At 34.1% G+C, this 26,235-nt stretch overlaps 1 protein-coding gene and 1 long non-coding RNA gene across 2 annotated transcripts in view; both read left to right on the top strand.

Moving 5' to 3' along the window:
• The window catches only part of LOC126760995 (uncharacterized), a 210,029-nt gene extending 185,584 nt beyond the window's left edge, over nucleotides 1–24,445 (top strand). The window contains exon 5 of the long non-coding RNA XR_007667279.1: nucleotides 23,382–24,445. This is a non-coding gene — a long non-coding RNA (uncharacterized LOC126760995). The remainder of the gene's footprint in view (nucleotides 1–23,381) is intronic.
• Nucleotides 24,446–25,254: 809 nt separating this feature from the next.
• LOC126760954 (probable serine/threonine-protein kinase DDB_G0267686) overlaps nucleotides 25,255–26,235 on the top strand; it is a 133,921-nt gene continuing 132,940 nt past the window's right edge. Inside the window, exon 1 of the mRNA XM_050476780.1 lies at nucleotides 25,255–25,858. Coding sequence (XP_050332737.1) covers nucleotides 25,724–25,858 — 135 coding nt within the window. The 5' untranslated portion in view covers nucleotides 25,255–25,723. The remainder of the gene's footprint in view (nucleotides 25,859–26,235) is intronic.

Raw genomic sequence — 26,235 nt, 5'->3', positions numbered from 1 at the left:
AAGTGCAAATTAAGTGTGCAGTGGCGAGTATTTAAGTGCCAATGTTGCAATCACGGAAGAAATGCCGCGGCGTCTGTCACCGTGACGAGCGCAAGTCACTTTAATAACTTGCAACCATCGCAGAAATATGTGAATGAATAAAGATGTGACTTTGAATGGTTGACTGAAAATTTTACTGACCGCACGTCGCCACTGCCGGCGTTTGCAACGTCAACGTCTGCATTCTTATTACACTTTCTAGCTAGCCGTGCTAATTTCCTTCGCTTGCAACATGAACGTGCAACTGACACATATATCCATATGTACATACATACATATATTCCATTGGTGATTGCAATGCCGCAAATGAGCGTCGCAGCGGCCAAAGCAATTGTTTGCACTCAAGTGTGGCAGCAAGCTATTTATGGGGCATATTTTCTGCAGCAACTGCGACGTGTATATAAAATACGTACACTGCATAGAAAAAGTATGAGTCTGGTGTGGAAGATTTTTTAAAATTATTTTGTATATATAAAATTTTAAAGTTGCTGTGCTTTGAAGTTTTTCCAATCTTTATTTAGCTTAAAATAATTTTTTAAAACTGGTGGCAACACCATGAAACAATATTTTTGTTGAATGACTGCATACATTTATCTTCATAAATATCTTAATTTTTTTCGTTTTATGTTATTGAAATTGTTCGTTATTGAAAACATGTGGCAACCTTTTCATTTTAAATTTTCTAAAACATTTGTAACAAAATTTTTCTCATATGTACATACATACATATGTATATGTTTGATTTGAATAAAACACTTTAACGTTATTTAAATTAAAAAAAAAATATTTTATATAACTACATACATACATATGTATGTATGTACATACATATGTATATGACTATCAGTTTATTGCCTAACACACAACTTACAAATGTAATCAAATTGGCAACCTTGTACTAAATTTTAATTTAACTCATCGTATTGGAAGCATTTAAAGTTTTCTAGAGCTTTCAAGTTATTACTTGATTTCAACTAATGTTATATATTTTTTAAGCAGGTGGCATCACCATAATAATTATATTTAAATCATATAAATTTTTAGATTTTATTCTAAATACAGTGTTCGATTTCCACAAATTTTAAATATTTTTTTAACAGGTGGCATCACCATATTATTTTACTTCTATGAACAAATTTTCTTTAATACTACTTGAGGGCATTTGCATACGTTTGAATCATTTTTTAATTATTATTTAAATTATTTAACTTAAACCAGGTGGCAACTTTTTCAAACTAAAAACTTAAATAAATAAAATATGTTCGTTTATAAATTTGTATACTTTATGCTCAATACAGTTTTCGATTTCAACTAATTTTAAATATTTTGTTTTATTAGGTGGCATCACCATATAATTTTTTTTGCGATAAATATATTTTAAATACTAGGACAGTACTTTTATACACTTGAAGTACTTTTTTTAATAAACAGAATTTGTAATTAAAAACAGGTGGCAACTTTTTCTAGAATTTAAAAATTATACACATGATATTTTTGTGTGCATTTTTTCATGAATATAATTCGTTGTCATAACACTCATTGTTATACTACTCGTGCATTGTCATGCTGCAATTTCTTTGCTCACAAGTGTAAATCCAGAAGTAGGTAAATAAGAATGTATGTATGTACATACAAATATCTGTAACAACACCCACATCTAACGCAACTTAGTACCAGCTTCATTCAATTTTGTATGGCAACACCACAAAGCGGCCAAGCTTTCTTGTGCCTCCTCCTCCTACACGCACACACACACTAACGCATTTGCTGTGCACTTCAATCGCTTCCTCTAACCACTTTTATTTTCCTTTCGCACCATCAGCTATTACAATTTTGATATGGCTATAAAAGCATTGTTTGTGTTGCTATTGTTGTTGCTATTACTGTTGTTTGTTGTTGTAGAACTCTTCAATGAACAGTTGATTGTTTACTGCCTTCACTTTATTGAATTTACAGCATGCAATTTTCTTTTTCGTATTACGAGGCAGCAGCAGCAGCAGAGCGCCGACTGCTCTTATTACTGGTTGGCTTTGTTTTTATTGATGTTGTAGCTTTCTTATAACGCTTTATGTGTTATGTATGATATGCTGCATCTTCGCTATTTATTATGTGTTTTTTGTTTGGTGTTGTTGTTGCTGCTGCGAAAGTTGCTGCCGCTTTTGTCGTTGCCACATCTTTGCGGTATTTGTGGCATCGCTGGCATCTCAGACTCCTCAAATTGCTCCAGAGCTGCCAATACATTAGCGCTGCTGCAACTATGTCTGCCAGCCATCGTTCGTCGCTTGCTTGCAGTTGTGCTGCTTCTTCAATCGTTCATTCATGCACTGTGTATGTGTGTATTTGTGTATGTATATGTGTGTTGTTGCAATTGCCTGGAGGTTCCACATAGTTTTATAGAGTAATTTGCATATATGAATAGAAACTACACGCTTAACACACACATACATACATACATACATATGTACATGTACAAACACATTTACATAGAAACTAATCAATGTGTATGTGTGTTTGTGTTTGTTGGTTGGGAAATTTTCGCTTTTGAATTGCTGATGCGGAAATTGAGTGCTGAGCGTTTGTTGCTGTTGCATGCAGATGCGTTGTTGTCGCTGCTTTGTTGTTGTTGTTGTTTAAGTGCATAGCGGGCGAAAACGCTAGAAATTAGTAATTTACAAATAAAAGACAGCGCAGACAATGCAAAATTTACATATATCGTAGTATGTGGAAATCTCTAAAACTAAGCTGCAACGCATGCACACACACAGCCTTACATCGTTTCATACATACTTATTATATTGTATGCCTTTAAGGGCTATTCAGACCCCGAAGTATTTAATTGCCAGTTTACCGCCTCCAAAATGGCCAACAGTGCCAGTTATTGCCACGAATATGCACTTCGTAAGGGAAATGGCAGTTGATGAAAAATATTTCGCGGTGAAATTCATTCCATACACACATGTGTACTTACATATATATGGACATTGTTTGGCGCTCTCATTAGATTACTATTCAACATGACTGGATGCGGTCCATTTTTGAGACACCACTTGAAAAATTCTCAATAAATTTTTTTTAAACCAGTTAGCCAAATTTCCAAATTCCATTCTATTTTCCCGTATTCAAAAAATTTGTTCGAATTTTTCTTAACAAATAATTTATTTGACACTCTTCGTCTCGCTACGTTCAAAATATCAAACGATATATTACCAAGCAATGAGTCAGACGAGATAAGTCCATCTATCTTGGGAAAAATTATACCAAATTGGACCGAGAAACAATATCTTTGATGAGAAATTTAGAACTGTATCCTAAATCATTCTTGATACTCAACAAATTTGTAATGAAATTTATAACAGTCGATCTAGTCTTTCGAAAACTGGACCCACTTTAGTGATATTATAAATATGACATCGTGGCTGATAGGAAAATTTACGCAAATCAATATTTTATGATCATAATCGGCTCCTTAACTAATAGAAGTAGATCATCATTTAAGCAAATTTTCTTAAGTGTTATAACCCTCGGTTGGCCTCGGGATGGCTTTCAGTGGCTTCATCGAATTTTGATTTTTTCGATTTCATCTCATTTTTGGAGCGCCATTCATTAGATTATTGGACATATTCAAAGCCAATAAGTTAAAGTATCATCTTTGGATGATTGATTTTGCTGCCCATTTTCGTATGTTGGGTTATGTTGGAAATCGTTTTGACTGATCTATTTTGTTCTGCATTTTCTTATTCCTGGGAGTTTTGATGCTTGGCTGTCAAACGCAGCAACCTTGCACCAACCATAAAGTAAATAGTGATGATTACCTACACATTCCTCGCCGGCTCCAGCACATTAGCATTAATCGCAGAACAGTACTAATAATTTGGAAATAAAAAAATAAATAAAAAAATACTGGCGCTAGCTGTTCGATCATGACAGTGTTAAAAGGTAACGAGCAAACGCAAAATTATTGGATCGCTCATTATAGAAGTGGCCATCAGCAAGAGGAGTTGAATCCTCGTAAAATTTAATAATAAAAGTTATACTTATAAAAACAAATAAATATATGTTAATTAAATAATAAATTCCTAATGAAACTACGAAAATATAATTTATACATAAACACATGTCTAGCCTCTTCTGTGACCTCTATTCAACGTCGGTTTTGCAACAAATTCAGATCTTTTGGAACGAGTCTAGCAATCACACGCTTGATACCCAAAATATTAACCAAAATGGGCTCAGTTGATTCATGTTAAAATCCCTGTTATCTCGCTAATTCCAGAACAACGATTTTTGGCACTGTTTCTTTGACTTTTCTGATGTGATCCGGGTTAACAGATCTCGATGAAGCGAGTTTTTGATAACTTCACGACCTTCACTGAATATTTTAGACCAATCAACTAATTATGTTCTTGAAAATCAACACCCAAGAATACCTTTATAAAATTTTCAAAGATTCGTAGCCGTGATTCTACTGTAGACCTAAAATGACAAGAAAATTTGTTTTTAAATTTTTTTCCCATTGTAAAGAGCCTGAAAAATTTATCTAATTTGACTTGTTACTATACAAGTTATTCTTTCCCAAAGAGAATATTAGATCGGAGGGACGTTCAGCGATAGATACAGCATTCACTATTTGATGAATCGAGACATAAAGTGGTCATGCGACAAAAGTAACCAAAAACGAGGTCATCGTAAGCTGACCAAGTGCGTTCAACTCTTTCGATGCTAGTTAAAGCAATTGATATTTGAAAAATATCTCAGATAATGAAATACCATTTATATTGGACAGTCCAAAAGGCTTCTATCGCTGGTAGAAATGAAGTTAGTAGATTATAAGGGCTCTCACAAGCTCAATATTTATAAAATAGGTTAGGCAGAGCAGAATGTTTGGAAGGCAAAACATTGCAGTTCTTCTCCCGACAGTCCAGTACTTTAATACCGGAACTGATGATGCAGAAAACAGTGAGTTGTGGAAAGAGTTTAGGTGGGAAGGCAATAAGATAAAGTTTTCTATTCAAGGCAGCCAATATAACATGGTTCTTAAAAAATATAAGGGTGTTTTGAGATTGCAACGTTTGTTAACAATGTTTGCTTTCAAGATGTTTAATTTCCAAAAAAAAAAATATTCATGTCAATACTGAGCAGAAAAAACGCCTAACGTTGTTTCATCCCGGAAACACTTCAGTCTTCTAAGATCTGTATAATTTTTTGTATGACCTTCAGCGCTGCCTATAAAATGATGTCTCTTACTTCAGTTAGTAAAAAAAAAATACAATAAAAAGCTAATCCATGTAAATAGACTTGTCTAGCTTTCTTGAAGCCTCATCTAATTAACAATTAACTCGTGAATGTCACCTTTTTTGGGAAAAAGTCGTGCGCCATAAAATGTCTCAAGCACAAAGCTTTTGTTATTTGACCGCCATCAAGCGAAATTGACCATGACCATCAACAGCGGCCTAAAAAGTAGCCCGCACACACAGCTACAGGTGACACTTGATTGACAGTTGGCTTGCAGCGCGCTGTCATTGAGTAGCCATTTTCGAGCTGTGCACTTGTTGCTTTTGTTTACATAAACATTTTCTAATAATAAAAAGTGGCAAAGAAAAAAAAACTCAGTTGCTTTGCTACTTCAAGCTAATAAGTGAGCCAATTGAAGATGTTTGAGCCATCAACGCAGTCTGGCACAATGCAAGACGACGGCAATTATAAAACAAGCTGCGAATATTGACGCCCACAGCGCTGCTTGTTGTTGTAATTTTTATATTTTTTATTATTTTTCATTTTTTGTGTTACTTTTGTTCGTTTTTTTCCACGCCTGTCAAACCATAAAAATAACTGTTGTGTTGCTCGCCACTTAGCAGAAATCAATAATTGTGTTAAATGCCATATAACGGCATATATATATATATATATATAGTATATATCACTTTACTTCATTAAAAACCGTCAGAAATGTGTTTGCTGTCAATTTGAAGGTGTCACATATCGCCTTGCATTGCAAACCACTAGCAGTACTGGGCGTATGAGTAACATCTCATAACAGAGAGAGCAGAGCGAGCGCCGAGACTTAAAAATGCTAAGTATCGTATCGTATCGCTTGCAGGGCATATGATTTGTCTATATTTCCAACCGCACAAACTTTCACTACATTTTTGCTTAATATTATAAAATGGATGTTGCAAGTAGCTATACTTGCCACACATAATATTTGCGCTTGTGGGACTTATACAAAAGCTTAAAAGCGAGAAAAGTGTTAGCTTTGGCAGCATTGCAGCTATAATACCCTTCACAGGTGCAATTCTTACAGCATATTTGCGTATAAACCATTTTTATCTTGGTTTTTGTCGGTCAGTTTGTAGGGCAGCTATATGTTATAGTGGTCCGATCTGAAAAAGTTTTCCGCGGATTATGCTATTACTTTGTACAATAATGTTTGCAAAAATTTCATGAAGATAACTTATCAAATAAATAAGTTCGCCATACAAGAATTTGATTTTAAACGTTCGGTTTGTATGACAGCTATATGCTATAGTGGTTGGATCTCAACGGTTTCTTCCGAAATTGTAGGGTTGCTTTGTAGCATCACGCATACCAAATTTCGTCGTGATACCTTGTCAAACAAAAATGTTTCCCATACAAGAACTTTATCCCGATTGTTCAGTTTGTATGGCAGCTATATGCTATAATGATCCGACATAGTCGCTGGCGACAAATGAGCAGCTACTTGCGGCTAAAAAATCGTGTACAAAATTTCAGTGCGATATCTCAAAAACTGACGAACGCTGTTCAGGGTAAAAAAAATTTAAAAACAACAACAAAATTAACGCCATGGGTGCTTTATATCAAACTTTTAATGCCTACTTTCTGCATACTGAATATGCCACATGCCACAAACTATGCAAAGGCTCAACTAATTTTGACATGACAACACAATTTTCGACATTTTTCGCACCCGCTTGCACCCGCCCGCAACATCAAAGGCAGCCAAGGTGTAACTGAAAGCGAAGAAAATTAAACTAGCTTTGCCTTAGGGGGCAACTCACATTCGATAGCGTCGTCCACAGCAACAACACAAGCAACAGCAACAGGTCTAGACTATTTGACGCTTCACTTTCAGCACTTCCCAGGCTAGTTGTTAGCAATGCACCTACTTTTATGTATGTGTGTATGTATGTGCATGTGTGTGTGTGTGTGTTTGTATGTGAATACATATAAATATTGGCGATGTCTCAGCGCGTGACGGACGTCTGTACATCAATGTCCGCGAGTTGACGTTCCATATTGTGGCATGCAACATGTTAAGCAGCAGCAACAACAATTCGGTTTTATAAAAGTACAACAGCAATAAGTGAGGTATTGCAGCGCGCGTTGCTCATTATTTTTTATGAAAAATCCGCCGTCCGCTTTGTATGTGCGGCCCAGGTACACTTACATGCACCTAAACTTGTACACAGCGCTAGCTAACGGTAAATATATGCATGCATTTATTCGCATGAAACTGAAATTTTTAGCACACACCTACACACACATATACGTTTTGCCTGTAATAATCCCATCGCTTCGCCACTCATGCTTCGTTTTTGCATGTGTTGCATGCAACATTTGATTTACGTGTACTCGCAGCGGTCGCATCAGTTGAGACCTGTGCCTGTGAACTTTTCTGTTTCAACTTCACAATTTAACGAAAGCGAAAACTTGAATTTTCCGTTACCATTTGTTGATTTTCTATGCATTTTTCCAAGCACACAAGCCGACACATTGAAGTGGGTGCATGCAACGTCTGTTGTGCTGTGAAAAAATTTCTGGCTTGCGGCAAAGTAATGATGCACCTTTTCATCAGCTTGGCGCACAACAAAGTAATTCATCATTCCTTTCAAGACGTTGTCATGCGAGCAGCAGAAGCTGCTGCAGCGCGTCAACAACAACAACAGCGAATTTAGTTCAGCGTTGACTATGGAAATTGACGGTGAAAAATCGCTCATCGCCACGGCACAGTTTTCCGTTGGTCACACCCTTTGAAAAGTCACCCGCAACTCAGCAGTGTCTTCTTCTTGATTGCAAGCCTGAGGTTTCACTTGTTTGAGCAGCTGGTTGTTGTTGTTACCATTTTTTATTTATAACGATTTTATTAATGATTTTATAGCACGACATTTTAGTTTGTTACTCAGCTCAGATGCGTTGGTATCTTGGCATTCAAAACAAGTTGGATTGAAAGTCATTTGAGTTGAGTTTTCGTAAAAAAACAAAAATAAAAGTGGTTAGATTCGGCTGCATCGAGGCTATAATACCACTCACTGATGCTTTTTATAGCAGAAATAGGTATTGAAAGATATTCATCTTGATTCTGATCGTACAGTTTCTATGGCAGCTATATGCTATATTGCTCCGATCTGAACAATTTATGCGAGGATTGTGTGAGACAACAATCTGTGCCAAATGTCATGAAAATATCTCATCAAATGAAACTGTTTTCCACACAATAACTCGATTTGGATCGGTAAATCTGTATGATAAACATATCCCATAGTACTCCGATATCAGCGATCCCTTCAAATAAGCAGCTTCTTTTGGGGAAAGCGATGTATCTAAATTTTCAATTCGATATCTCAAAATCGTAATTCTAATTTATTATTTATGGAACACTCAATCGGTTACAGAATCATCTTCGATAGATGATCTTGTTAACATAAGCTAATCCAACTTATCAGTCATGGACCGCGAAACGTATGTTTCAATAACTTTTTAAATACTGAGCATAGCTTTCACCTTCATCAAGCAAATATAAACTACTGCCAGTATTTCCTTCCGACTTGGTTTATAAACTACTAAAATTTTAATTACCGTCTCTACATTAATATCAATGGCACCTTAAAACAATATTGTCTACAAATAAGCGAAAATCGCCTTTTTGGAATGAGACTATTTTGACCTACATACAAAGTTCAAAAGTAAATTTTACTTTTCTAACATCAACTTCAAAGTGCCAACTTCAACGCAGTGAAAGTAAAGCATCCTCATTAATGGTCGTCGTACTTTTTATTGCTAGTGTAATGAAGAAAGTCATAAAATTGGTAGTAACTTTTGTTTATGTTCGTAAAACAAAGCGGAAAATATTGGAGCTAATCAAGTTGTTATATTTACTTTTATGGAGTTGTATATAACAACACTAATAAATATAAAATATTAATTGAATGTAGTAAAGAGTGCAATTTAGCCGGCTTTTCTTAATCTAAAGAGATTTCCAATAAGAGTAATATGATTTCTAACAAAAACACACATTAATTGTGAAGGAAATTCACATGATTTTTATTTAATGTGAAGTACTACAAACGATACAATTAAGTTCTGTATATAACATCATTTAAATGCCCTCCACAACTTTTTTTTGCAGGAACGAATTCGCTGAGCCCAATTTTCGAGTACTTTTTCAACTAAATAATTTCATATGTCAAGAATAACACGTTCAATATTGACTTCTAAAGCTTGAGTAGAATTTGGTACATTGCTAAAGACCAGTAACAATCAACCTCCAATAACCCACAAGAAGTAGTCTAATGGACTTCAAACACAACTTCTGTGAGACCACTCAATGTCACAATTTCTTGAAATAATCGAATCTCCAAAATTTTGTCACACGTGTTGTGGGGCACCTAGCATCGTCTTGTTGGAACCAGTTATTGTCCAAACCAACTTCTTCCATTTATGGCCATAAAAAGTTGATTATCATCTACTACTAAAATTAATTAATTTTGCCCATTTTATCTCCTTCAAAAGAATCCCTCCCGCTGCAATACACTTATGCTAACGTATTTTCCAGTCACCTTTTGGAAAAATCCTGCATCGTGATGGCCATCAGAGACTTCTTCGAATGAACTTTTATATCCTCAATTGAATCAAAATGGTGCCCTCGAAGTGGTCATGTGAATTTGCTGAATAGCCAAAAGTTACACGAAGGTGAATCAGGCGAATGAACTGGAAAGAATTCCCTGTATGAATTCTTAGATGGGTAGGGTGGTTGTCTGACGAAGGCATCTAGGCCTTTACGAAGCCCATTATGAAAGCGCACTGTAAGAACATTAACAGTATAAACATTATAAATAACAATAAACTCGAAATGTATCTAACATTATCTATCTTTACCACTCCAAAATCTATACCTTAAGTCAAAACTATCACAGTTAATAAAATCAGCAATACCTTCTTAACTTCAACAGTTTTCAGTCTGATGTGCTTGGTTCTAGGAATGCCATTTTATTTAGCTCTGTCTCACATAAGTATGTATGTATGAAGGCCAGTGGATTTTTAGGAAGTATATCGAGTTTTAGCTAATGTATAGTAAAACTTGATACAATCTACAATTTTTGCATTATCTTAATTTTGTTTTATTTAACTTTATAATTTATAACTTCATTACATATCTCAAATTATTCGAATTATTCAAACACGTCACAACACCAGCTCACATCTCAATTAAGTCGCAATAATACCTACATACATACCTATGCTCATATAACACTTAATTTGCGCTAAACTCATGATCACATTAACAGCCTGTTAAATAGCAGTTCGCACTTAACATCGCTTGATCACGTCTTCTGTTATCAGACATTTCACATCTTTCAATTTTGTTTACAGCGTTTGCGTGCCAGCACTTACAATTAAATTGCAATCAATTTTGTAAACATCAGCATTAACAGCTATTCACAACGGTATTCACAGCTTAAGGATTTAAAAGCCTTATTGCAAATGTATACAAACAGATTTTTAAATGTATTTTTTAAGTTATTTTTTGAAAAAGTATTATTTTTCTTCCACAATATTAACATTTTTGAACATTTCTTGTGTTTTTATACCCTGAACGGAGTATATTTACTTTATCACAAAGTTTGTAACACCGAAAAGCAAACGTCGGGCACTCCATAAAGTAAATATACAAGTGATTATCTTTACGAGTCAAGTTGATTTTGCCGTGTCCATCTGTCTTTCCATCTGTTTGTCTATATTATCGCGAGTTAGTCCCAAAATTTTTTATATATCAATCTGACATTTTTCATTCGTCTTTTCCTCTCCAAGAATCTGCTCATGTGTTGAAATCGACGATACCGGATCGTTATAGGATATAGCTGTCATACAAAATGTCCGATCAAAATCAAATTCTTGCACAACTTTCTTTATTTGACAAGATATTTTCACGAAATTTAATCAAAGGTGATGATACGATACCCGAAAATATTATTCAGATCGAACCACTGAAGAGTATACATGGCATACAATCTGTCCGATCAAAAGCAAGATACAATTCTTTACATACCCTTATGTGATATAAGAAATGCACAGAAATGTATTGTATAGTTAGGTGCAGCCGAAGTTAACAATTTTCTTGTTTTACTATTTAAGACCAATGCACTTCAGCGTATTTTCTTCACACGCCTTATCCTTACGGTAACTAAGATTGACTTGAAGCTACAAAAGAATAATAAAGTAGGCGACGATTTGGTTAATTATTTCTGGTACTATCTCATTACTTTTGGCTTAACTTGAAAAGTGACGAATCGAACAAACAACTGGTATAAAATACATAGACTGGTATAATCATATACAGACAGAATTGCCACTTGATAGGCTAGTCACAAATTCTAAAAATACAGATAATTTTATTGCTTTCTCATATATGACAAAAGAGTGCAAAGCTCAAACATAGCCAGCAGAGACGTAGATAATCGAAGGTTATTGCTACTTTTTTTGTTCAAGTCAGGCAGATTCAGTATGCTTGCATTGTGTAAATATACAGATGGCTTCTAAAGCAGCCGTTGCCAGATGAAAACTGCGTAAGGTGATAGTTCACGTCACCGTGATCCCGCGTAACCCAGTCTCTAATATTGGGTATCAGAGAGTGGATCCACCTTCCCTCCGTTGAGGTATTCCATCTTTTCTGCCATTGCAAGAGACACTTTTCATACATTTTTGCCAATTCTTGTGTAAATTGGCTAGGTGTTTTGTTAGCTCTCATATCTGGCACTGATGAGCAACGCTCTGCTGCCATATCTATAGGGAATCTTTCCGATATAACATTGATTGCATCACCCAATACTGTTCTGAATGCACAGTAGCATTTTATTGACGCCAGTCTGTGTCCCGAAGCAACTCCTCTCATGTACTAGCTATGTCTAGTAGCAGATAACCAAATTGGCGCCGCGAAAACGATAATCGAATAACAGACACTTGTCAGCAACTTTCTCAATAGTTGTTTGGAGCCCCGTATTGGGAATTATTTTAGCCACTACCATTACTTATATTATTTGAGATGAGGGATCAACTTTCTCACGACTACTCATTAGTACCACATCCGTTTTGTGAGTAGCTAGTTGTAAACCACACTATATGTGCCCCTTAATTTACTGTTAAATCGTTCTAATCGATCATTATAATCGGAATCGGTCTCGAAGAGGCACTTTTTTAAATAACTGACATAAATGGAAGTTTAATCTCCAAATCACAATCGCATGTCAATAGAGTTAAGCTCTTCTTCGCTTTAATTTCTTCAAAAGAAGTACAAAATCACCAATAACTTAAGTTCCCAACTTAGAAATCATATCATGTATATGTATGTACATATGTATATGTATGGCAATAATCTATAAGTATGTTTATACAAAAATTGCTCACACGTCTATCACTTTTATTTGTGCAAAGAATACCAAATATTTACACCGCTAATTGGCATGAAAGCACACACTAACCCACACAACATGAAAGCAACTATAAATCGCTGAAAGGGTTTCGAATAACAAAAAGTCTAACGTTTTTGTCAGCTCAGCGCATGAACAGCGCTAAGCGCGAATTCGCCGAACAATACCTCGAATATAATACAGCGAAAATTTCTTAAGCAAATTTATTCAAATTTGTAACCAATGATCCACAGACCTTCTGAACACTTTGTGTCTTTGCACGAGGTACACACATTCTTCTGTTATTAGCTTGGCAACTGGTAAAAAGTATTGAAATATGAACCACAAAGTGATCGCAGTTGGACAAAGATGTTTACCAAAAACCCAAAAAGTCACAAAAACACCGTTGCGAATCGAAACATAAAACGGCACTATATACAAGTATTTATATATGTATATATGTATGTAAATGTATATGCTTAGTAGGGTGGTGCTTGAAAGTAAAGAACCCTAAAAGCCTGGACTGTACCTATATAGTATATGGCCAAAGTCGAAAATATTTTTATTTTACATTTACTTTCCATAAGAGTTGCTTTGTGATGTGATATACAGGGCTCAAAGAGTTCAGATTACTCTGAAACAGTCCAAAACTTCTACTCAAGCCTCTTGGAAGAATATATAGTATAGAATTTTAGTTCCGATAACAGATGTTATGGCATTAGAGATTATCATAACTAAATGAAAACTTAATCGAATTTAGTTATTGAAAGAAAAAGCACTATATTAAGCTACTTCTTAGAGGACCATAGTAAAAGTAGTAAGCTGGGAACATATATTCTTAAGGGTTATGAAAACTCTAAAATTTTCAAAAAATTCTCTCAAAAATAGGTGTCATTAATCGTTGATTGATTTTTGAATGCTCTGGACTGTGGTCACTCTTAAGTCTCACCCTAATAGATACGAGTCTGCACGTCTGTCCAAATAAAAACCAGCGAACATTAATCTTCGATCTACGTAAAAAGAAACCGCAAGATCATTTTTGTTCTTTTTTGTTTGGTTTTTGGGATGGACAAACCCCTAAATGCCAAATGCCAACAGCGAAACCGAACTTAATAAAAAGTAAATATCTAAAAACAGTAAAAATGGAACAACTATAATGAAATGTGGCTTAAAATGTGGACAACGGCACAAAAACAAATTAAATAAGTTATGTGGGCGATGAGATCATAAGACAAAATTTAGAGTTGACACGTTGCTTTTTCGCCACATACACATACATACACGTGCGGCATTTTGGCCAATCCAAGCGGCATACAGCCGGAATATTGCTAAGATTGATTGGCAGTAAATGCTGCGACGTATATAAATACATACAAATATACAGTCCAATCAAGCACTAATGACCGAGTTTCAGCCGAGTCACTTTGAAGTTTTTGAAAAATGGCAAAACGTAATTATTTGACATGTAATTGATGTGGCCAAGAGCTAAGGAAATATAATTTCATATATAACTTGGCGTAAGTAGTGAAAATACTCAATTTATTTAAAAATGTGACTCTTTTCGTTCTACGGATATTGTATATGTACGTACTCGGGAGTTATACTACAAAATTTTACCGGACCTTCTATTTTACATTTGAACAAAAAATACTAGAATGTGAGGCTATATGTTCAATCTAAGCACTATGAGAATCTATGGTTATATTATAACAGGGAAAGGAAAGTTGTTCTGATATTAATGAATTAAAATTTTAGACACTAAAAATATGCTCGAAACTCAAAAAAATTAACTTTTGGTCAAACAAATTTTTTTTTTTCAAATTTATTGCCATTAAATTTTTCGAACAGGTGGCAACGTTTATATTTAATAAGTACGTTGTAAATCTTGCTTAACATCTAGTTTGATAGCCTTACTTAATATTTAATTTAAATCTTCAATTTGACTAAATAAAAGTTTCCAACATGTGGCAACCTTTCTCATACTTAAATCTTGCTTCACATCTTTAATTTGATAAAGCCATTGCAGTATTAAATTTATTATGGTAATTAAATTGAGTTCAAGATTTCAAGAAGTGGCAAAAAAAGGAAATGGTTGCCACTTGTTTGAAATTTTTAAACAAAAATTGATAAATGGTTATTATATTATCTAATTTTTGATTTCTTCTGGTAAATATTATCATGTATAATGGTAAAAAAATGGAAAAGGTTGCCACTTATTTGAAACTTTTAAGTAAAAAGTGATACAAAGTATGCAAATAAACCAATTATATAAGGAAACTCTATAAATTAAGGAATACAAAAAACACTGACGCTTAATAAACAATTTTTCCAGGGTTGCCACCTGTTTAACAACTTTTATTCACCGATATTAACAACGACAAAGAGTTTGCTATGCACGCAAAGCAAGTTTTCATAGCTGAAAAATTTAATGCAATTAAAAAATTAAAAAAAATGGAAAAAAAATTTTTAGAAGTAAAAGGTGAAAAAAGGTGCCACATGTTTAAACACTTTAAAGCAATACTGATAAATTAAAGTAAATAAACTGATTTTATAAGTAAATACTATAAATTGAGGTTATTTAAAAGTTGGCACTTTAAAAAAAATTCAATATTGCCAACGGTTTAAAAATCTTATTTAATTCACAATAACTTTTATATGCATAAGGTTATCTTCCAGTTAGCTTTTGCTTTAGTTTCATAAAACTATTGTAATATTGAATTTGCTTCAACAATTAGACTGAATAAAAGTTTTTAACATGTGGCAACCTTTTTCGTATGCAAATCTTACTAACTGCAAAGTTTTAATATTCTTATATTGATTATATACTTAGTAATTTTGGATTTAATATTTAAATAATTGGTAACTTTCTCAAAAAAAGTATTTTCAAGATTTCTTAAACTGTCTCAATTTGTTGCTCATACAACATATGTATATATGTTTTTATTTCATCAATTTTATTGAATTACATCAAATTTCATTTGACACCAAAATTGTATTTTTACTTCAAAAAAATGTTAAGCATCTGGCAAAATATCATCAAAAGAAGTATTTCTTACATCGCCTTAGTTGAATGCTCACATTTTCCTTTTTATTTTATTACTATTATATGCGTAATTAATTATTTTAAATAAAGGAACAGGTGGCAACACTGTCAAAATATATTTTTATCTTTTTCAACGCTTTTATGTTGATATGTTTAAATAACAAAATTTTTTTTGACGTTTTTATTATTAATTAATACAATTGTTAAACAGCTGGCAGCACTCCTATTTTTTTAATTTTTATATGCGTCAGTTTTTTTTAATTACTTCTCAATTTAGATGTTTTTCTTACCAAATCAGTTTATTTGCAATAATTTTTTACTCTTTACCTACATTTTAAATATGTGGCAACTTTTACAACTAAAAATTGTTTCTGAAATTTTATCGAATTGTATCAATTTCTCAGCTGATTCACGGAAATACTGTAATTGTGTTTTTGTGTTAATGAAAATTTCAGATAATTGGCAACTCTTATTAAAAATACCACCAATTTTTCTTACGTCGTTTTAGTCGTATTTTTCTATTTTTTTTTTTTTGTATAATTGCTATATGTATTATGTATGTTTTAAATTACTGGGAAAAGTTTAACGAGTGGCAACACCCGTGAAAATCGTAAAAACTTTTTAAATGCTTTCATGTTGAAAAGCATGCATAGTAAACGTTTTTAATCTCGTGGAAATGAAGTTGTTAAACAGGTGGCAACACTCTTGAAAATTTTCTAAAGTGTCAGTCTTTTAACTGCTTCTCAATTTATAGTTTGTTTTTCATAAAATCAGTTTATTTAAAGAAATTGTATTATTTATTCTAGCAGTTATCCTTACCTGGAAAATTCAAACATCTGGCAACACTTTTAACTTTCCGTGAGAATAATAAACTGAAGAAACGTAAAATAGCTAATTTTAGATATAAATTTTTATTAAAAATTTTCAAATGTGTGGCAACGTTTTGAATTTTTTTTTAATTTTTCCATGAGAATATTAAACCGAAGGAACAAAAAATAAATTATTTTAAGTGTTTTTCTCACAAATGTGGCAACCTTTTAAGCTTTTACCGTATGAATATTAAACAAAGGAAACCAAAATTAATATAACTTAAGTTGATTCAGTCTGTCAAAGTGACGAAGATATTTATGTATATATGTATCTACAGTAACGAATCGTACACACCAATTCATTTAATATTCTACAAACAAACTCTACTTCTAGAAATTATGTAGCTTTACGTAAATAATTAAGAAACACATTCACTAAGTAAAAAAAATTTAGACTATGCCTTAATTTACACATTTATTTGCTAAAATAGCGCTATAATAAATTAATATATGTGTGATGCCTATATTTGCCCAGGCCAGCGCATATATTATCCAAACATATGTATATCAAGATATATCTATTAGTATATACCATATAAATATATACTTATGTACTTATGATTACAATATATGGTACATATTAACTCAGCAACTCTGCTGATAAAGTTCATTTATCTCTTCGCTAAATATTTATTTGGTATTATAACTGTCTTCTTGAGCTTAATACTCGTACACAACTTCACGCTTAATTCTCCATAAAAATAGTTCATAAATATTTTCCAACGCTTTAACTGTTTCTTCGTTTGTGTTAACAAGATAAAATTTACATTTCCGCATTTTGAAGGCAATTACAACAAAATCAAATGCAAAATTTACATAACGAAGACGAGCCGTTGAGATCATTCACCTAAATCTGGTCGGCCAAGCGTCCCTTGAACTATATAAACATGGTGTACTTATAGTACATATATACATACCATACATAAGTTTGTATATGGTGAAGAGGAAAGCATGAAAAATTTAAAATTATCATTTCTTGCCTTCGAAGTTGTTACACCAATTAACAAATATTAAAATGAAAGCAAAGGGAAATTATGTAATTTTTTTATGCAAATCAAATGAAAAAAGTTCACTAATATTTTGTGCAAACAAAAGATTTAAAATTAAGTGGATGTTATATAAATTGTATGATCCATACTTAAAAGTAGCCATACAACAGGGTCATATTTTTTATTTCCTTCAACTTTTTCCCTTTGACATACTCATATCTTATACGTAAGTTGCCTTTATATTTCGGGATTAGAGAACAAAAACCATTTTTAATCATCGAAAATCGTTTTACTGTTTTTCAAAATATACTCCATTAAGATCTACACACTTTTGCAATCGTCTGAACCAATTGTCGAAGCACTTTTGCCACTTTGATTGAGGTGTCATTAAATCATGCGTTTTAAACGCTTCAACCGCCTCTTCAGGTGTTGAAAAACGTTGACTTCTTAGTTCACTTTTTAAGAACGGTAATAAAAGGAAGTCATTCAGTACCAAGTTAGGACTATACGGCGGATGACTAACGAAAATCAGGCAACCATTTGCTAAAAGTGCTTCGAGCGCTAACAACTTAGGCTCCCCTTGTCGACTACAATTTACTTTCGGGCTCATACGCGTAAGTCCATAATTCATCGTATTTTGTTAACATTTATCTCAACCAACCCACACGAGCCTCTTTTTGAGCAATTGAAAAATTGTGTGGTCCAACGAGAATAAATTTTTTTTACAATTAAATCCTCATGCAATGTGTAATGTTTGCTAGTCACACTTACATATGTCCATCATCAATCTCACGATAGGTCACATGACGATCTTGCAATATTAGTTTGCGCACAGCATCAATAGTTTCCGGAACAACAACTAGTTTTGGATGATATTCCCGAAATTTTTCTTTGAGTGGTCAACAACCTCGATGGAGTTAAGCTCCTTGGTGAAGCTTTGTCGTTAAAAATTTTAATGAAGTTCATCTATGCACTGTTGGTGAGTTCACATCAAAAATTGTAGAAAAATAATCAAGTGAAATATTTAATTAAATTAATTGGTCGAGAAGAATATTTTAGGTCATTGTAAACAATACAAATAACGCTCGTATGTTAATACGTTCTTAGTAGCATACCATCAAAATTGTCAAACTTTACGATAAAATTGTGAGTTTCAAGATTATAAGACTAGTGTTGACAAATCCAGAAATAGGAAAGGCAACAGTTTCTTCTTTACGCGCTTCTAGCCGTGTTAACAACAGCGGGTCAGTCCTTTCTACTTTTCGCAATTTTTCGCCAATTCAAGATACCAAGTACAGCCAGGTCCTTCTCCACCTGATCTTTCCAACGGAGTGGAGGTTTTCCTCTTCCTCTGCTTCCCCCGGCAGGTACCGCGTCGAATATTCTTAGAGCTGGAGTGTTTTTATCCACATGTGAACCTAACATACCTATCCTTGATGGTTGATTTTACTGGGGCAGCGTCCGGAAACTCGTCATCAAGCCAAGATTTTGCTTCAACTGAGCATTTTCCTTTCAAAAGCAATATTTTATTACACGCGGAATTCTTTTTTATTTATTTTTTTCACCAAACAAAAGTTTCTTCACTCAAAATAATATAATACACAAACTAATGAGCTGACAGCACGCCTTTTGAAGGTTGGGGCTAACTAAAAATCGTATGGATTTTAATTCTAATAGGATTTAATTGACCTGTTTGGTGTGTACCAAAAAAAAAGTGTGGATAGTCAGACGTCAAAGGCTTTTTCTCAAATAGATAGCGATATAATTGATGCAAGTATTTATATAGAAAGGAACTCTCTAACGTTATACTTATATTCTAGAAAACAGACGTCAAGTCGTGAATGTAAACATAATACATTCCTTTAAAAAAATATTACCATTTACTGTTAGATACAATAATATGATATGGCGTTAAAAAAATGTTGTCTTTCAAACTAAACAAACAACAAGAACACATAAACCACGACCAAGCAATTAAATTATAACTTCCGCTAATGAGTTTCGAGATATTCGCACGAAGCCATAAACTTTTTAGTGCACACATCACACTACATATACATATGTACTACTCGTATATATACATATAATGTATACCCTCAAAAAAACCGAACTTAGAGATATGAATGCTTTTAACAAAATAAACTAAAGCAGCGGAAAAATGTTATAAGAACAAGACAAAACAACAAAAAAATAAAGCAGAAAGTCGTAAAGTTGGTACATTAAAGCTCAGCGCTGCCTCACTCAACTCGATCTAAAAAGATTCTTGAACTCAGTAATCTTTCGCATTATTTCCAATTATTTTTCAACTTTTAAGAACCCGCATCCAAGTCCATATACACATACACATACAACACTTATTTAAGTCAACCTTGTTTAAATAGAGCAGAAACGTGTGATATATGTACATGTGAGGATGAATAATAGTTGTACTATAAAAATTACGCATGCCAAAATCGCATTGTTGCAAACACTTTAGCACTTCAACAAGCTCGCATGGTGGTAGAATGGTTAATAAATCTTCCGAAATGCCTTTTTTCTACAGTTAAAGTTTTATCCGGATTTTCAGCTTGTCTTTGCTCAAGCACTGTAACACATGTTAATGAGCAAAGTAAATTAAACCGGCTGCATGTGAGCTTGAGCCGGACCGCATTTCGCAAGATTGATTAATTTCTTGACGTAAGTTCAGTTTTGCACAGCGATAATATCCACAGATGGTTGGCAATATTTTTTGGCACACTTCCGCTACTTTTTGAGAAATACATACATATTTGGGCGTGAAAATGATATCTATGTGTTAGTGTTCCTTCATTCAATTCATCAATTCCTTCAAATTATTTTCTAGTGACCAGTAGTGTCCCAAAAGCAAAAAACTGTTGTTTAGGGAAATGTTGTATCCAGCTCTATATTAAAAAAAACGGTTTTTTTTCAAATATATTGAATGTACGTTTATTTAAAAATATTGTCCGATAATTTGAGATTGATCCGGCTAAGAGCTTCGAAGATATGAGCGTATTTGCCAGAGTTTCTATAACTTAGTGTAACCGCCTGCCAAAACTTTAACGCGTTTTTCTCAAATCGTTGTCTTTAGAATCGGTGAGGAAAATTTCATCGAAACGGTTCACGACCTTCTCAACAATATATGTTATATGAAGATTGAAGGAGACAGATATTTGATAGTAAATTCGATTTCGAAGCCACTGTAGTTAAAGTGTGCATTTTTCTAAAAAACAAAACAGCTATTTCTAGAAAGCCGGCCAAATTTTGTCTAGCCTTATGACCATTACCTGTGTTTATCTATAAAAATAATATTTTTTGGGTTGTATCCGTGGAATATTTTAAACAAAAATATCTTCCTTATCGGCAGACACTTTTTCCGGCGAATACTTGGAGATAAGTTACGGGTTTAGAGTAATCCAAATTAAAAAAAAAAAAAAATTTTCACTGATTATAAAATATATAAAAATATGATTATAAAATGTACATAAAAGTCCTTCAAATATTGGCCGCGGCTACGTCTCAGATGGTCCATCCATTGAGTACAATTATCGATGATTCGTTCAATCATTTCGACTGGTAACTGTCGTGATGTTTTGCTCCCAGGCCTGAATCGAAGCCGCATTCTCCGCATAGACTATAGACTTTACATGTCTCTAAAGGAAGACGTCCAACTGTGTGATATCACACTATCCTGTTGGCTATTCGACCAGCCCAAATCGTGAAATTATCTGCTCACCGGAATATTCTCTCAATAAATCCATTGATTAATGTGATGTGTTGGAAGTGGCGCCGTCTTGTTGAAACCAAATGTCGCCGAGATTACGAGCTTCAATTTTAGGCATCAAATAGTCGGTTAACATGACGCGATAATGGTCGCCATTGGCGGTTACGTTCTCACCGGCATTATTTTCGAAGAAATATGGACCGATGATTGCATCGGCTCACAAACCACACCTAGCCGTTAGTTTTTCTGGATGGAATGGCAGCTATTGAATCTATTCAGGTTGCTCTTCGTCCCAAATGCAGAAAATTGGCTTGTTTAAATACCCATTGAACCAGAAATGGGCCTCATCGTTGAACAAAATTTGGCTCGAAAACGTCGGATCTTCTTGGAGCTTTTCAAGAGCTCATTTAGCGAAGAGATGTTGCTTGGAAAGGTCGAGCATCTTCAGTTCTTGCATAAGATATATTTTGTACGTTTTGAATTTAAGAGTTCGACGTAAAATGCTCCAAGCTCCAAGTCCAAACGTTAGTCCGAGCTGCTACGAACGGCACCGAACGACTCTCTATGGTCTTCGTGTACACTCTCAGCTACAGCTGCTATATTTTCGAATTGTATCCAATTATGAATGCTGGGTCTCAAGATGGATGGATGATGGTGTTACAAATCGTTCGCTCAGTAGGCCTATTATGTTGAAAATAAGTTGAGCGAAGCTCTCGAAACACATTCTTGAATTTTCATAATAAAATTGAACGATTTGTAAACGTTGTTCAAGATTAAGTCTTTCCATGAGGAAATGCCTAACAATACTGAACAAAAATAACATAACGACTTGACAAGATTCACGCGTGATCTGTCAAAAAGGCTATTGAAATAAGTATCTATACTTGGATAAGCCGTTATATTGATTCAATTCTAATGACGCACTTCAACAAAAATGAAATGCTAAGATCCTTTTATTACCCACACCTTGAAAAATGTACATACGTTTCATGATCGAATTTTTCTTGATGATAGCTTAGTTGTTTGTTTGATGTTAGCTTAGTTGTTTAAATACTGTTTAAAATTATTAAATGGTTTTTATTTTGGTAAGCCAATATTATGATTAAATTTTCTCTGGTCAGAAATCTGTTTTTTATAAAAATGGTAATAGATTTTTCGAGATAGACAACGCGATTTGTCTGTTTCTGCCAACTACTTTCAGACTCACTCAGAACTGGGCTAAAGTGACGTCACACATAAATTATTTTCTGCCATTAATACCGGTGGCACTTTTGCTTAAGCTACAATATATGCTTGAATTTACCACATAACATATTAAAATTCGCTATATATGCAAGAACTACCGTTATTTATTAGCTTAGACTACATTCTTACGCTGACATCTAACATGAATCACCTTTCCATTTTGCCGTGCGCATTGTTTCATGATTAAAAGACTGACATAAAACAGCGCAAACTTGTAAAAAAAAAGCTTGCCACGAGCCCAGAAATTACATTCCTAGCTGGTGAGAAATCCAGCCAAATCACCAGCACGACCAACAGGTACGAGCTTTAATTGAACGACTGAGGAGGTAAAAAAACTGTATTTTTTGCAATTTTTAAGGTGAGTTTCGAATTGTCGCTCATCGCACAGGCAGTGTGTGAACTCGATCTGCCACTTTTTACACAATTCAAATTCACAGCGGAATGTGAGGGCCTCATATATAACATACACACACCTGCAAGCATATGTAAATATGTAAAAGGCAACAACAAAAGCGCCAGCAACTCTAATTTTATTATGTGTGAGAAAAGTGGTGATCTTTCGCATGCGACGCTCGTCAACGTGATCTCGGTCATAGATTCTTGAGAGCGCTTGCTGCCGCCAACTTGTGGCTGACAGCAGCTAGCAGCTTAAGTTTTCGCGGCGCTCTTGCCGAAGTTAACGTTTGCCAATAAGCTTTGCCCCAGTCGAGTGTCTTATTAATTATTTTTCCAACATCTTGCTCCCAAAGCCACGTGCTCTTCCAGTCGCTCACCTGCTCTCATACACTCTCTCTCTTTCTCTTCTCGTTACAGATCTCGTATCGGCTCACCCAACGAAGCTGGCGGTCGTGCAGTAGCGATCATTAACGCCACCACCTCCAAACGCCATCGCCGCCACCTCATGGCTAGCATCCACTGCTGCAGCAAGATACAGAGTGACGAGCGTGCAGCGTTCGGCCAATGTCGTTGCCGTCGTAGTCGTCAGTGTAATCGGCGAGCGTAATCGTGTACATGTCGGTGTCTCCAATGCGCTGCGCGGCGTCGTCGTCGTCGTCGTCAACTTTTCTCAAGCAGCCAGCTCAAGTGTGCGTATTGTTGTTGTGAGCTCAAGCACTTTGCGACCAACTCCAGACATTGTTTTTGTTGATTTTCGACTTTTGGCACGTTGCTTGCTGTCGACGCCGCTGTTGCTGCTGCTTGCTCCAATCGTCGTTGGAGAACGTCGTGCAACTGAACATTTTCGGCTGACTTTGTCAACAGACATGGCGCTCCGACGGCGCTAGTACGAATTCATCTACCGACGCGCGTTGTCCGTTATAGCGGTTGTGCGGCGTTTCATGGCGTGTGTTGGTACGTTGTGGTCATGTTGTAGGCGAGCAAACGTAATTTCCTATACGAACGAGTACTTTTCTTCGCCTGCGAGTCGCAGGAAAACGCAGGAGGTTTAAAAAGTGTGTCGCGCATGCGTTAAGAAAAAAAGTGAATATTGTGAATTGCAAGTAAATATTTGTATGTGAGTAAGTGGCATGCGAAAAAGCTGCCGATTAATGTTGTCTGGGTTTCGTGCCCTACTGTCCGGGGTGTCATCAGTGCAACTTTGCGCAAAAAAAAATTGCAAAAATCAGCGAAAAGATACGAAATTGTCGGATGAACTTAATGAGCGCTTTTGTAATAACGGAAATGTGAGCAAGTGATTTTTGTGCAGCACAAGGCAGTAAATTTTCGAAATACGCAAAAAAAAAAATTGCCGAAAGTTTAAAACGAATTCATAACGAGCGGTATTACATAACGAAAGGTACTTATGTATGTGTGTCAATAAAAAAAATTAATTTGTGACGAAGAATTAAAGTAAATACGAATTTAACGAGTGAATTGAAGTGAAAAATTATTGAAAATTATAAATTTTGTAATTCTTAAAAATTATAAAAAATTTATTTAAAAAATTATTAAAAATAATAAAAAAATTTATATAAAAAAATACTTTATTTAAATAATAAATTTAAAAAAACATTTATTGAAATAATAAATTTAACAAATAATTTTATCGAACAAATATTTATAAAAGTCGCCAAAAATTTTGAAATCTGCAAAATAAATTTTTTTAAAGCAATATTACACAAAAACGCAGAAAAAATTTTCAACAAACATTTTTTTAAACAAATTTTGAAAACATAAAAAACAAAAGTTTTATTAACAAAAACCAAAAATTTAAAAAGTTTGCAGAGTTTAAAAAATAACTAAAAAAATAAATATTTAAAAGAATTTTAAAATTAAAAATATTTTAAAAAATTAAACATACAAATTTCAAAAGCTGCAATATATAAAACCACATATAATTAAAACACAAAAAATAAAAAAAGTGTAAATATTTTATAAAGCAGAGAGTTTTAGACTCCTTTAAAAATATTTTCATTTAAGTTCGAACCAATATTCAAAAATAAAATAAATAAATATTAAAGTTTTGTAACGAGTTGTCAAAACAGAAAAATGACATTTGTAAAAATTTTTTTTGAGTAAAAAATTATTATTAAATTACAATTGTATGAAAAAATATTATTTTTGGAAAAGAAAAATATTTGAAAAATTAGATATTGTGAAAAATATAATTAAAAAGTGAACAATTATTTAAAAAAAAGTATTTGAAAATGTTTAAAGCATATATTATAAGAAATTATAATTAAAAGAAAAATTAATATAAAACAAAAACTAAAAATATACCCCAATATATACCCGAATCCTGTAAAAATATACCCAAATCAAAATAAAAAACACAATAACAAAAAAATTCAAGTATTTTAAAATAATTAGTTAAAAACGAAATTAATTTAAAATAAAAACTAAAAATATACCCAGAAGTAAATCCGAAATATACCCAAAAATATACCCAAAATATAACCAAATCACCTAAAAATATACTCAAATCGACATAAAACACACAACAAATCGAATATTTCTTGTATTAAAAAAAGTGCTACTGCCAGCCAGTCCCCCCACACCCTCATGTTAAGAAAGTGAAATTTCACGCACACACACACAATAAAAGAAAAGTGAGAGAAAAGTGCAAATAAATATTCAAGTGTAAATTCTTAACACCAGTGTTTAAATCATAAAGCGACAATATTTTCATCGTCAACAACTACAACAACAGCAACACAATGGGTACGAAATCGCCTGGTGGACCGCAACGTTGTCGGCTGATATTACAGCGCTGTCTCGCCATACAGCTGAGCAAACCCGGTCATACCCCGGAGGACTTTTGGATGTACGATTCGGGTTATATGATCTTTCAGGTGAGTTGCCACCGAAAGTGCGCACAGACACACGCATACATGCAACAGCACATAAGTGTAGCAGAAGCGCAGCAGTAAACATGTTTTTGTGGCACACATAAGTGTTGTTGTTGTTTGTTTGTGCATATACACATAAGTATGCTGGAGATATGTGGGCATAGCCGCTTTTTTCACAACTTTCTTAAACGCTTTTTTGTTGTGTTTTTGTTGTTTTTCGTTTATTTTACGATTTAATTGTGCGCCAGTGTTGGCTGGTGGTCGGTTGGCGGTCGGCGGTCGATGCGTGGCGCTGCCGCGAACTGGCTTTCGATTTGTGTCACACTTAAGCCGAGATATGCTTTGCTCGCGGCCTTGGCCCTTTTCTTCACGTGTTTGTC

Source organism: Bactrocera neohumeralis, chromosome 6, assembly GCF_024586455.1.
Source record: "Bactrocera neohumeralis isolate Rockhampton chromosome 6, APGP_CSIRO_Bneo_wtdbg2-racon-allhic-juicebox.fasta_v2, whole genome shotgun sequence".
Classification (NCBI taxonomy): Eukaryota; Metazoa; Arthropoda; class Insecta; order Diptera; family Tephritidae; genus Bactrocera; species Bactrocera neohumeralis.
This window is presented reverse-complemented; position numbering and strand designations above follow the sequence as displayed.